At 41.8% G+C, this 12,471-nt stretch overlaps 1 protein-coding gene across 1 annotated transcript; it reads right to left on the reverse strand.

Annotated features, from left to right (window-relative positions):
• Positions 1-277: 277 nt before the first annotated feature.
• Positions 278-12,262, reverse strand: LOC135131969 (suppressor of cytokine signaling 2-like). The gene is made up of 2 exons (XM_064059851.1): positions 11,990-12,262; positions 278-1,732 (listed from the first exon to the last, which is right to left on the reverse strand). Exon 2 carries the CDS (start codon positions 1,705-1,707, stop codon positions 946-948), a length of 762 nt encoding a protein of 253 aa, XP_063915921.1. The 5' UTR covers positions 1,708-1,732; positions 11,990-12,262; the 3' UTR covers positions 278-945.
• Positions 12,263-12,471: the final 209 nt, after the last annotated feature.

The raw sequence follows: 12,471 nt of genomic DNA on the forward strand, positions 1-12,471 counted from the left end.
AGAATTTCACTGGCTTATTTTATTTACTATAAAATGGGAATTGACTTAAAACAAAATCAAATGTGGCCCCGCCCACCCACCCCCATTCTGGAATTTGTATTTTGTAGCAGCATTTACATTGAAATAATTAAAAATTATCTAAAATTGTATTTAATGAGCCTTGGATGTGCGGCAACCCACAATACACGTCTAAAATTCACCCAGTTATGTTACGTATTGACATTTAGAGCAAACAGTTCTTCGTAGACTTGGTGCGGTGTGAAATAAAAACCACAAATTTAATAATAAATAATTTAATAATTTCCTAGAGAAATAAATACAATCTTTCAATTAACTAAAACACATACAAACACTCGAGTCATTCTTTTCATGTTTACATCAAAATATAAATACATTCAGAATTCAGAGTACAACGTTATCATCCTGCTTGTTAATCTCAAACTTGCATGTTAAAAAAACTAAAACAATGACTGCTTTGTTGTGTGACGCGAAACGATCAAGACTAGTTTCACTATTCTAAACGGATGATCGTCCAGGGTCGGCGTTAGGCCACCGATTGTTCATATATACGATTCGTCCGACCCCAGGTCTCGTACAAAACATATTTAGATTACAAAGAAAGTACAATAGAAATTGTGGATAATGTGACGATGCTTAGAGCTATAGGAAATAAATAGGATTACATATAGTTTTTTTTTGGCGCGGCTTGCCACTTTTCAGTTTTTTTTTTTTACAAAAATATATAACAAAATATTCTTATATAACAATTCCGCTACGCAGCCAATATGGCTTACACGCATCCGTCGAGTCGCTTCGATTAACAAACAGAACCTGCCAGTATCGATCAGAGATACTAATTAGTTACCCTATCTACGCGTTTAGAATACTTGAATGGTGTTCCCTGAACGTCGGTATGTAGAAGGTACCGACCAGTCTTTGGTGCCACTAGAGGGAGTACGGGTACTCCGTCAAGTACGCCGAGAGCGACGTCGGCAGTTCCAGCCTCACGATCCGCACTTTGGACGCGTCCCCCAGGTGCCTGTTGATGGCCAGCCGCGCCAGGTGCTTGAGCGAGGGCGGCCGCCCCGCCTTGCGCAGCGGCCGGTCCAGCAGCATCGAGCTCATGCACTTGCCCTGCGGGTCCACCCACACCTGCGCGTCCTTCTTCCGGCGCGCGTAGTGCTGCACCAGCTCCAGCACCCCGGGGAACAGCGGCATCGCGGCCTGCAGGTGCGGCTGCGCGTGCAGCCGGAAGCACCCGTTGGCGAACAACAGTCTGACGGACTTGGGGCCCCCGTCCGTCTGCACACTCAACGTGAACGTGTAGCGCGGGTCGGCCGAGTTACGCACCAGGAACGTCCCCACTTTAGTGTCTTTTAGCAGCTCGTCGCTGCGGTCGTGCGTGAGGGCCTCGTAGTACCAGCCGGATAGGTCCAGAGCCCTGACGGTGGCCGCGAGCCGAGCCAGCTCCGTCTCGGGGCCGGCAGCGGGCGGCGGCGGGGCAACAGCGAGCGGCGGCAGGACGAAGGCGAGCGGCTCGCTGGGCGACACCTGCGGGGACGGACATGGCGGCAGCGCGGCCATGATGCCGCCGCCGGACAGGGCCACGGACCTCCGGGAGGCGCAGCATGGCGGCACCGGGGCGCAGCACGTGAACTGGTGCTTGCAATTGGGGCATGCGGTGCTACAGCCTAACATTGCAGGCATATGCCATGCCCGGTCAGTCTTCGGTCTAAAACAACAAAAAAAAACGTCAGTTCATCGGAAAAACACCTTCAAATAATATCATACATATTTGGAAAATACCGCTCGGGCACCAATTTTTCAATTTCATACTTTATCAACAAGATTTCGTTCCCTCCACGGGCGATTAACTCCGGTCCAGAGTCATATCTCGTTACACTGGTACCTGGAGTGCCTTAATCCCTCGCTTTAACTCATAAGAGAATTTTTTTATAAACTCAACTTTTGCCATATTGAAAGGGGTTGTAGAAAAAAAAGTGGAGGATTTAAGTTGATTACTATAAACATTTACAATTTTACACATGTTTTAAGTTTCTTGTTGTCGAAATAAGTCTACACATATTTAGAAAAAAACAGCAAAATTTAAGCCCCGCCCACCCACCCATTTCAAATGTGATGATTTTTTTTATTCGTCGTCAGCCAAGAGGGTGGAGCTTAACTGCAAAATCGTTATTTCTTTACAAGAAATTAAAAATATGTTTTAAGTATCGAGTATATTTGAGTATAAGAAATAAATAAAGCCAAAGATTCAGATCCGCCCCTATCTCAATTCTCAATTGTGACGAATTTTTCATTCGTTGTCAAATCGAGGGGCGGGGCTTAATTGAAAGATCCATATTTATCTACACGAATTTATCATTTTGAGCAAGTTTTAAATTTCCGAAAATAAAAAATCATCACAATTGAGATGGGGTGGGCGGGGTTAATATTTTGCCTTTTTTTTCTAAATGTCCATAGTATTCTTTGAACACGTTACTCAAGAACATGTTTTTAATTTCTTTTGAAGAAATAAGTAATCTGCAGTTAATCTCCGCCCTCTTGGTTCACGGCCAATTAAAAATCATCACAATTGAGATAGGGCGGGTGGGTGGGCTTTCATTTTGCCTTTTCGTTTTAATATTTGTAGACTTCTTTTCACAACATGAAACTTAAAACATGTTACCTTGCAAAAATGTACCATTTTAACCATGTTTTAAGTTTCTTGTTGTGAAAAGATGGCTATGTATATTAAGAAAAAAAACGGGCAAAATATAAGCCCCACCCACCCACCCCGTCTCAATTGTGATAATTTTTATTTTATTCGTCGTAAGCCGAGGGGCGAAAGTGAAATGCAAAATCCTTATTTGTCTACAAGAATTAAAAAACATGTTGAGTACCGTGTTGTTCAAAGAATACTATGTATATTAAGAAAAAAACAAGCCAAAAATTAAGCCCCACCCATATACATTCAAAGTTCAATTGTGATTCGTTGTCAAATCGAGGGGCGGGGCTTAATTGAAAGGTCCATATATATCTACAAGACTTTACCATTTCAAGCAAGTTTTAAATTTCTGAGAATAAAAAAATCATCAAAATTGAGATGGGGTGGGTGGGCAGGGTTAATATTTTGCCTTTTTTTCTTAATATACATAGTATTCTTTGAACACGATACTCAAAAACATGATTTTAATTTCTCTTAAAGAAATAATTATTTTGCAGTTAAGCTTCACCTCCTTGATTCACGGCGAATAAAAAAAATCATCACAATTGAGATAGGGCGGGTGGGCGGGCTTATATTTTGCCTTTTTGTTTTAGTGTGTGTAGATTTCTTTTCACAACATGAAATTTAAAACATGTTTAAAATGGAAAATTTGTATAAGGAAATATGGATTTTGCAATTAAGCTCCGCCCCATTTGTTTGCAAAAATTTACTATTTTGGATATGTTTTAAGTTTCTTGTTGTCGAAATAAGTCTACACATATTAAGAAAAAAAAAAGGAAAATTTAAGCCCCGCCCACCCACCCATCTCAAATGTGACGATTTTTTTTATATTCGTCGTCAGCCAAGGGGGAGGAGCTTAACTGCAAAATTCGTATTTCTCATCGAGAAATTAAAAACATGTTCTTGGATATCGTATTGTTCAAGGCATACTATGTATATTAAGAAAAAATTAAAGCCAAATATGAAGCCCCACCCATACCTGGCCTGACCTAAATAATAATGAAGGTTTCATTGGTTGACAAACCTAGGAACGGAGTGTAATTGCAAAATCCATATTTCCTTATATATAAAAAAAATACCATTTTAAACGTGTTTTAAGTTTCTAAGAAAAAAGAAATCATCACAAATGAGATGGGGTGGGTGGGCGGGGTTTTTATTCTGCCTGTTTTTCTTAATCTACATGGTATTCTTTGAACAACACAATATTCAAAAACATAGTTTTAATTTCTTGTAAAGAAATAAGTATTTTGCAGTTAAGCTCCGTCCTCTTGGTTCACGGCGAATTAAAAAAATCATCACAATTGAGATGGGGTGGGTGGGCGGGGTTTATATTTTGGCATTTTTTCTTAATAACATAGTATTCTTTAAACAACACGATACTCAAAAACATGTTTTTAATTTCTCGTAGAGAAACAAGGATTTTGCAGTTAAGCTCCGCCCTCTTGGTTCACAGCGAATTAAAAAAATCATCACAATTGAGATAGGGCGGGTGGGCGGGCTGACATTTTGTCTTTTCGTTTTAATATGTGTAGACGTCTTTGCACAACATGAAACTTAAAACATGTTTAAAATGGAAAATTTGTATAAGGAAATATGGATTTGGTAATTCGGCTCCGCCCCATAATTGCAAAATTCATATTTCCTTGCAAAAATTTACCATTTTAGACATGTTTTATGTTTCTTGTTGTAGAAATAAGTGCACATATTAAGAAAAAAAAAGGCAAAATGTCAGCCCGCCCACCCGCCCTATCTCAATTGTGATGATTTTTTTTTATATTCGTCGTCAGTCAACGGGGAGGAGCTTACTGCAAAATTCGTATTTCTCAGCGAAAAATTAAAAACATGTTCTTGGGTATCGTATTGTTCAAAGCATACTATGTATATTAAGGAAAAATCAAAGCCAAATATTAAGCCCCACCCAGACCTGCCCTGATCTAAATAATAATGAAGGTTTCATTGGTTGGCAAACCTAGGGACGGAGTCTAATTGCAAAATCCATATTTCCTTACAAAAAAAGGCCATTGAATAAAAAAATCATCACAATTGAGATGGGGTGGGTGGGCGGGGTTTATATTTTGCCCTTTTTTCTTAATATACATGGTATTTTTTGAACAACACGATATCCAAAAACATGTTTTTAATTTTTTATAAAGAAATATGTGTTTTGCAGTTAAACTCCGCCCTCTTGGTTCACGGCAAATTAAAAAAATCATCACAAGACAGGGTGGGCTTACATTTTGCCTTTTCGTTTTAATATTTGTAGATTTATTTTCACAACATGAAACTTAAAACATGGTAATGGAAAATTTGTATAAGGAAACATGGATTTTGCAATTAGGCTCTGCCCCATAATTGCAAAATCCATATTTCCTTGCAAAAATGTACCATTTTAACCATGTTTTAAGTTTCTTGTTGTGAAAAGATGGCTATGTACATCAAGAAAAAAAGGCAAAATATAAGCCCCGCCCACCCACCCCATCTCAGTTGTGATGATTTTTATTTTATTCGTCGTAAGCCGAGGGGCGGAAGTGAATTGCAAAATCCTTATTTGTCTACAAGAATTAAAAAACATGTTCTTGAGTATCGTGTTGTTCAAAGAATACTATGTATATTAAGAAAAAAACAAGCCGAAAATTAAGCCCCACCCATATACATCCAAAGTTCAATTGTGATTCGTTGTCAGACCGAGGGGCGGAGCCTAATTGCAAAATCGATACTGTCCAACCAAAATTTACCATTTTAAATACGTTTTACCTTTCTTGTTATGAAAAAAAAAAATACGACATATTAAAAAAAACAGCAAAATGTAAGTCCTGGTAGTTATAATATAATTTGTTGATTTAAACGTCGAGAACTATCTTTAACAACGCGTAAGTACTGAGAGAAAACTACAGTGGGGAAAATGATGGCAGCTATTTAAAATATGAGGGTTTCGGTGAACAGGTCATTAAATGGCTAAACATTAGTGGACCTCATTATCTTTATCAAAATTGATTTCGTGGAATTAGTGCTGTCAACCAGAACAATGTCGGGATTTTCCTTCAAGTTGGCAGCACTGCAGACTACCGCAATTTGATTGGTTGAAAACCCAACGTCAGCGACAAGTTTATATACGACCTTTACGGTGTCGTATTAGTGAACGCCCGACCTGGATCAGAGTTGAAGTTCCCGCGCTCTGTTGTCGAGCACCATCTGCCTGTAAATAAACGGCGCGCTGAAGACAGAAAAGCTCAACACAGCATCTTAATTTGTTTTTTCCAGCGTCGACTGGGAGTAAACAGTTTCAGGAAGTGTTCGAATAACGTCGACGTATAAAAACTGGGTAAATCTACAGATGTTTAAATCATTAATACGTAATATGAATCAACACGTGTCTAATTTGCTCTAAATGCTGTTTACCGGAAAAAAGCCTTCAGTTAACACGTTTGTGCTAAACGGCTAACAATTAACAGATAACAGTGCATGAGCTACTCCGAATGCATTTTTTGCTTACTGTGGGAGATATCGAAAGTAAAAAAAGAAAATCTTATCGCATTCCTTAATTCTCACGCACAATTCTTGATAAAATATTTGCGCGATTTGTTATCAATTAAATTGCGTGACGTCACAAAAGCGCAATCCTGCGGACGAGTTCCGGGGCAAGTCATGCTCGTAAATAACACTGTTGGAATTAATTGAAGCCTTACCGTACGATTTTCACGTGTATCAAAAGCACAGCCGTAAATGTCAGCATCGCTAGAGGGCGTCACTCCTTTTATAGGTAGATCACGAAGATTACCTTCTATAAATAAGCGCCCTCAATTTGACATCTCGCTATAAAACTGTCTCGTTTGGCCTTTAAAAGGTCACCGTACACTTTCCCATCTTTGAACAACCCGAAAGTCGCCTCAATTAACAATAAATTAGTAGTTTTATAATGCCTTGACTGCGATTTTCCTAGAATCGCTGTGTCGCCAGCAACTCTAATTATCAACCATATCCTCTTGATTATTTCGTGGAAACTGAGATACCTGTTTCTTAAAAGTTTCGCAACGTAACGTAAATAATCTTGCTTGTTCAAGTCTCATTATCTAATCCGCCGCAATTTATTGTGAATTGTATTGTTGCGGTTAATGGGACAAGGAAAGCGGGGGGGCTGGGGAAGGCCACGACGACCAAACGGCCCAAAATCGACAAAACTGAAGCTTCTAAAACCCACTACAGTTCTCGAACTTTCTACTTTCAGGAAACGACGAATTCCGGGAACTCGGATTTTGGCGGACCCGAGTTGAAAGTACCCTCCGCGGGTGGTACCTTAACAAGTTTAGTACGACACACGTGCATCGCCAAGCTTATGCTAAGACGGTGCCAAGTACTTTGTAAGCTAATGTGAATTGTAAAGCGTCTCATGAATGCTTTAGTCGTGTGAATCTACCAATCCCGGAACAATGGCGGTACTTAAACCAAATCCCATTGATTCCAAGTTCACGCCAGCGTAAAACAAAGACATGTTCCACACGAATGCTGCATCCGGACGTCGAAAAAACCCATATACACCGTGAACCGGTACTCGAAATTCTTGCGGTCGAATAATCTCTCGAACTTTATCTAAAAAAGTGAATCAGGACCTAATAAAGATAAACAAACGCAAGTAGCTTTTCCGGCAACCCGTGAGTAATCCTCACGATTTTCCTTATCGCACGAAGGCTACCAACGATTCCCTAGGTGTGTGCGCTCCGTTAAATCGATAATTACAAATCGGCGATTCTTGATCGCACGTCTAAATTTAGAAACCCACTAACCTCCCATCACCTCTTCCCCAGAAAAGCCACCGCAAGCGCAAATTCGCACAGCAAACACCGGTGATCTCACGGCTTCACCTGTTGAATACCCCTGCACCAAACATAAATCTGCCCAGCCATTCGGACCATTTCCTGTGGATGGATTCGGCGGCATGGGCGAGTTCCCGGTAAGACGTCTGCAGGTGTGCGCTTTTTCGACCCATAGGTGCGACAGAGACGCAAGAGCAGATGCCTGCCGGTTCCCAGAAGTCTGATCGGACCGCGTTCGCGGAATATGCAACAAAGCTGTTGCCCAGAAACTTTGTTGCTCTCAAGAGGCTTTGTCTGAGGAAGGTCAAGCGCTCGCAGGATCCAATTTCGCGGAAGGTCGAGCGGGGAGGGGCGGCGACGAAAGTGCGGATGGCAACAAAAAATCGGGGCCCAAGAGTACCATTGTTTAGACGAATCAGGTACCTCGGACTACACATTACACGAAATCGTCAAAAAGGCAAATATAGGCCAAGGCCCGAGTCTGAATTTTGACGCACGTCGATTCTCGGTACCGAAGTACTACTTTGCAAACAATGCCGTCGCACAAATCCGGCGGTTTAGATTGTCGTAATGTGACGAAAATATCACTCAAATTGAGTTATAGGGGTATTTTGGAGCTTCTACCAATGTCAAAATTCAAGACAGGCGAGGAACAAAAAATGGGGCTCCCACTTTGGGTACTAAAAATAGCAGCAAACGTTTCGTTTTAACTTTGGTGGTACTCCACGACGCCCTCTTTCATTTGGTGTAAAAAATATTCATGCAGCGTAACCACAAAAAAAGTTACGTTCTAATAACCAAACTTGCACAATAAAATTAATTTTGGCGCAATGGCACACCCAACTTTGAAGTGCTATATTTTGCAAACTGAATATCGTACGAATTTGGTTTTCGCGTTGTTGTTTTCGTAAAATCGTCTACTCTAAGTCTCTCATTTACAGTTTCTTCGTTGGAAGTACACGAATCGGGCTATAGGGGATAGTTGCAGCTGACGCCGAAGTCAAAATTCAAGGCAAGCGAAAATGAAAAAATTGGGGCCCCCATTTGGGGTACTGCAAATAGCAGCAAACGTTTCGTTTTAACTCAAGGCGTACTCTACAATGTCCTCTTTCATTTAGTGTAAACATTTTTAACGTAGCTTAACCACAACCAAAGTTACGTTCCAATAAACAAACTGGCGACAAGATTAATTTTGACGCAGTTGCACACCCACTTTGACGCGCTGTATTTTGGAAACTAAGCATCGTAGGAATTTGGTTTGAGCGTCATTGTTTTGCTCAAATTGTCTACTTTGAATGGTGCTAAATAAGTTTTTGTGTCAGATGTACAGGAACGGAGTTAGAGTACAAAATTTGTTTCAAAAAGTCCGAATTTCCAAAAATTTGTTCGTAGGAGTTTGAGGGTCACGTCTATTGTGTCATTTTGAACAAATCGGTGTCTCTTGACTCACTTTCATATCCTCGTGTTTTTTTGTGGCCTTCAATTAAAAAAACACATATAAGCTGATACTTTAAAAGTACAGTGGAAACAAAGTTTATGCAACAGTCCTGATTACACCGTAATTGCTTCAGACCTATCACGCACATCTATATGGCCAACGCACAGTACAAAATACAGTCGAGATAATGGACCTCTGTGGGTGGGAGTGCTCTACGCGGAGGCCCAACGAATACAGATACGAGGCGTGGCAGGCATTAGCGACCAACCCTGCTTAGAGCGCCACCCGCACAACTCCATTCCTGCCACTATACTAAAAATTGGCATCTTTTGATTCGCGTTCGAGGCAAAATTAGCATTAAAATGTTTCGGACGCGCTAATTGATACTTTTAACTCGCGCGATTCCCGAAATCGCATTCTGTGTGTTTTACTCTTTATCGCCGCTTTTTTATTTTCCTCCAAGTCGTTGACCTTGCACCATCTGCACGCCAGAATCGACGTTTCCCATTTTCCGGAGAAAGCGAACTAGGATGGCGCGCACGAAAATAGCCATCGATTTCCCGTCTCTCGGATCAAACTTGTTGAACCAGCCCATGCTAATGGAGTTTTTTCGGCGGACGCCAAAATTTCCAAGTTTTTCAGCAAATTTCTTAGCGCAAATATTTGTCCGCGAACAAGTTGTTTATCGAAGCACCGACCTCGGCAATTTTGATTACCCCCGCCAAGGTTGCGCTGTTAAATAACAGAAACCGCAAATAGATCCGATTGTTGCTGCTTTCTAGGCTCTTTCTAATTAACAGTCTTAATTGTTGCAGCCTTGCAACGTGAAAATCACTTCGGAGGAACGATTATCCACGGCCGAGTTGATCATTCTCGGAACGAACCTGTTCCTTTCGACGGATAACCTCCGTCGCTTTCTACGCCCACTCGGAATCTCGCGCTTTCACGGGCGCTTTCCGCGCGGAAAACAGCGGTCCCGAAGCGGACCCTTGCGGGACGCCGATGAAGTCCGGACCCCGGAGAAGACGAATTTTTCCGTTGTTTCAAACCAATTACCGAGGAGAAAAACCCAAACTAATGTCCCAAGTCGGCTTTAACGAGCCTGAGTTCCACGGAACTATTTTCTACAACGATTATCCGGAAATACCTGCAACTGTGCATACTTTTGGCGTTACAAAAGCTTTTCCGACTGAATTGGACGCTTCCACGAAGCGATTCATTAGGCGGTTATCAGTGCGCGTTCCGACAACGGTGTTGTATTTCTGGTATTTGTAAAACATGAGTTTTATGGGGTTATTTTTGTAGTGCGGCTATTAAGCGATCTCAAATTATAAACAAAAAAGCAGGAACGAGACAAGAGCGGCCGCTCCTTATAAGCCAACAGCCATTTAAATTATCGTAAACATTGTTGATGGCGGTTTGATAGCGAGTGTCGATTTCCGAGTAGACTCAATTCGGGTTTATCAAAAACGGAACCTTGTGAAATACACGCAGCTGATACTGAGACACTTGAGATTTCGTGGTTTACAGCACCCTTCCCAGTTGTCATTCACCTGGCGAAAAAACACGGCTGAGATTGTTGTCGTTTTTGGGGTAATGCAGACCGTAGTTTGACGGGCCGTAGCTTGGAAACTACCCGTCGGAGGAGTTTGGTTTCAGACGCGTTAGACTTGCCAGGTTGTCTACTTCAAACGACGTCATGAGCATTTTTTTCGTAGGGTGCATGGAACTCGAGTTATAACGGGTCAAAGTGGGCTTGCAAAAAATTGTAATCGTGCGCATGCGTAGCCCCGAAAGACGGGTCTGTATTTCGGAAACTACTGATCCCTGGGGGATGATTGTGTGCTTGTTTTAAAGCTCCAAGTGTGTACTTTAAGTGGGTCTAGGGTGGATTTTTCTTCGATTTGAGGGAAATTCATTTTTTAGGGGAAAACGCAAATTTGGCACTTTTCGATAGGTCCCTAACTGCGAAAAGCGTTATCTCGGCTACCGTGCACGATAAAAATTTGGGGCAGCCTTCGTTGGAAAGACAATTTCGAGCAGAATGTGACCATGTACTAATATTTTAGTGCATTGTCGTTATTTTTAGTTCCGGACGTGGTAAAAGTGAGGATCGGGTCCGGTCGAAATTTCGTCGGTTCCGAGTACTATTTTGTAAACAATGGTTTTCCACTAAATGTTGGGTTTACGGTACCATAATGACGGAGTGAAACATCCGTCGGTTATTGTTGGGTAAACTTGACACGAAAATATGAATAAGTTTACCGTACTGTGTGTAGTAATAAAGAAGCAATTAGTCTTGTGATTCAAAAAAGCCGGAAGGAAGAGGCCGTTGAACCTCGCTTGTATAATTTTTCGGTCGTCGCGAGATGCTCCGGTGGTATTCGGCGCGAAAATTTCGCCTCTCGATGGAAGAATCTGCGCGGGTTTTCCCGATTCGTTCAGACGCCAATGGTATGAATGGGCCCGAGAATTTTTTAATCCGCGGGCCCGTTATGGAAATAACGCTCGACACAAAACATAATTAGCATTCATCCAGCACCGGCACGTCATGCATTATTCATGCGAAAAGAAATAGATTTGTAGCTTTTTATGTAACAATAAATGGTATGGAAAAGAAGTACTCGGAAGAGGATTTTTGAGTCCTGGGTCACATATTTCCCCAGAAGCCCATAAATAATTCAACCGCTGCAAGTACGTGGAAATTCAAATTTAGAGGTTTTCCCGAAAAGCGTACGTCGTGTTTACGGGCCTGGAAATAGCAGCACGCGATCGAGTGGGCGTCGATTTTTGTTTTTGGTAGTGGCTAGAATCACGTCCCATTCATTTGTTTTGGGGTTAAAAATAGAGCGCGATAAGCGCAAGAAAATCAAAACAGATAATGATTTCTCATTAACGAAGAGAATTTCAGGGTCATTTACACTGTGTCGTAACATGTGCGTTACGAATTCTGTCATTGTCCGCATCTAGAAGGCGTGCCCGGCGAGAATTCCTCCGGAAAAAACGGCTAATTACCTAATCTAATCCTTAAGGACACCATCAACATCGTGGGTAATCCATAAAGGCACTGGAGACACTTCCAACACTAGTCCGATAATCGCACCAAACACCACTCGTGCACATAATTTCATACAGCACACTGCGATTGTTCCAGTCTAGGCCAACTTCAGACTTTTGTTACAATTTTTAGGTTATGTTATTGATCAAGCACTACTGCTCTCTGCTACGGCTGCCGCCTGAATGCGAGATGTGTGCGAGCAAAGCGCCGACGACAGTGTCCGATCGACGTTCAGTTGTTACGACGTTTAAACAAGGACCAGCGGGGCCACGAGTGGACTAGAAAGAGACGGAGAGTGCGCAGCCTTCTGGGAATGATAAAACGTGTTTTCACTTCACGCTAACCAGGCTGCGAGTGGAGGGGGCCGGCTGGAGTATTTCAGGGAATCCTAGTTCGTAGAAGGTACGTATATATGTATATATTTAGCCGCGGGTTAGAC

Source organism: Zophobas morio, unplaced genomic scaffold (assembly GCF_036711695.1).
Source record: "Zophobas morio isolate AGI-343-1 ecotype UQ-CSIRO unplaced genomic scaffold, CSIRO_AGI_Zmor_V1 ptg000021l, whole genome shotgun sequence".
Classification (NCBI taxonomy): domain Eukaryota; kingdom Metazoa; phylum Arthropoda; class Insecta; order Coleoptera; family Tenebrionidae; genus Zophobas; species Zophobas morio.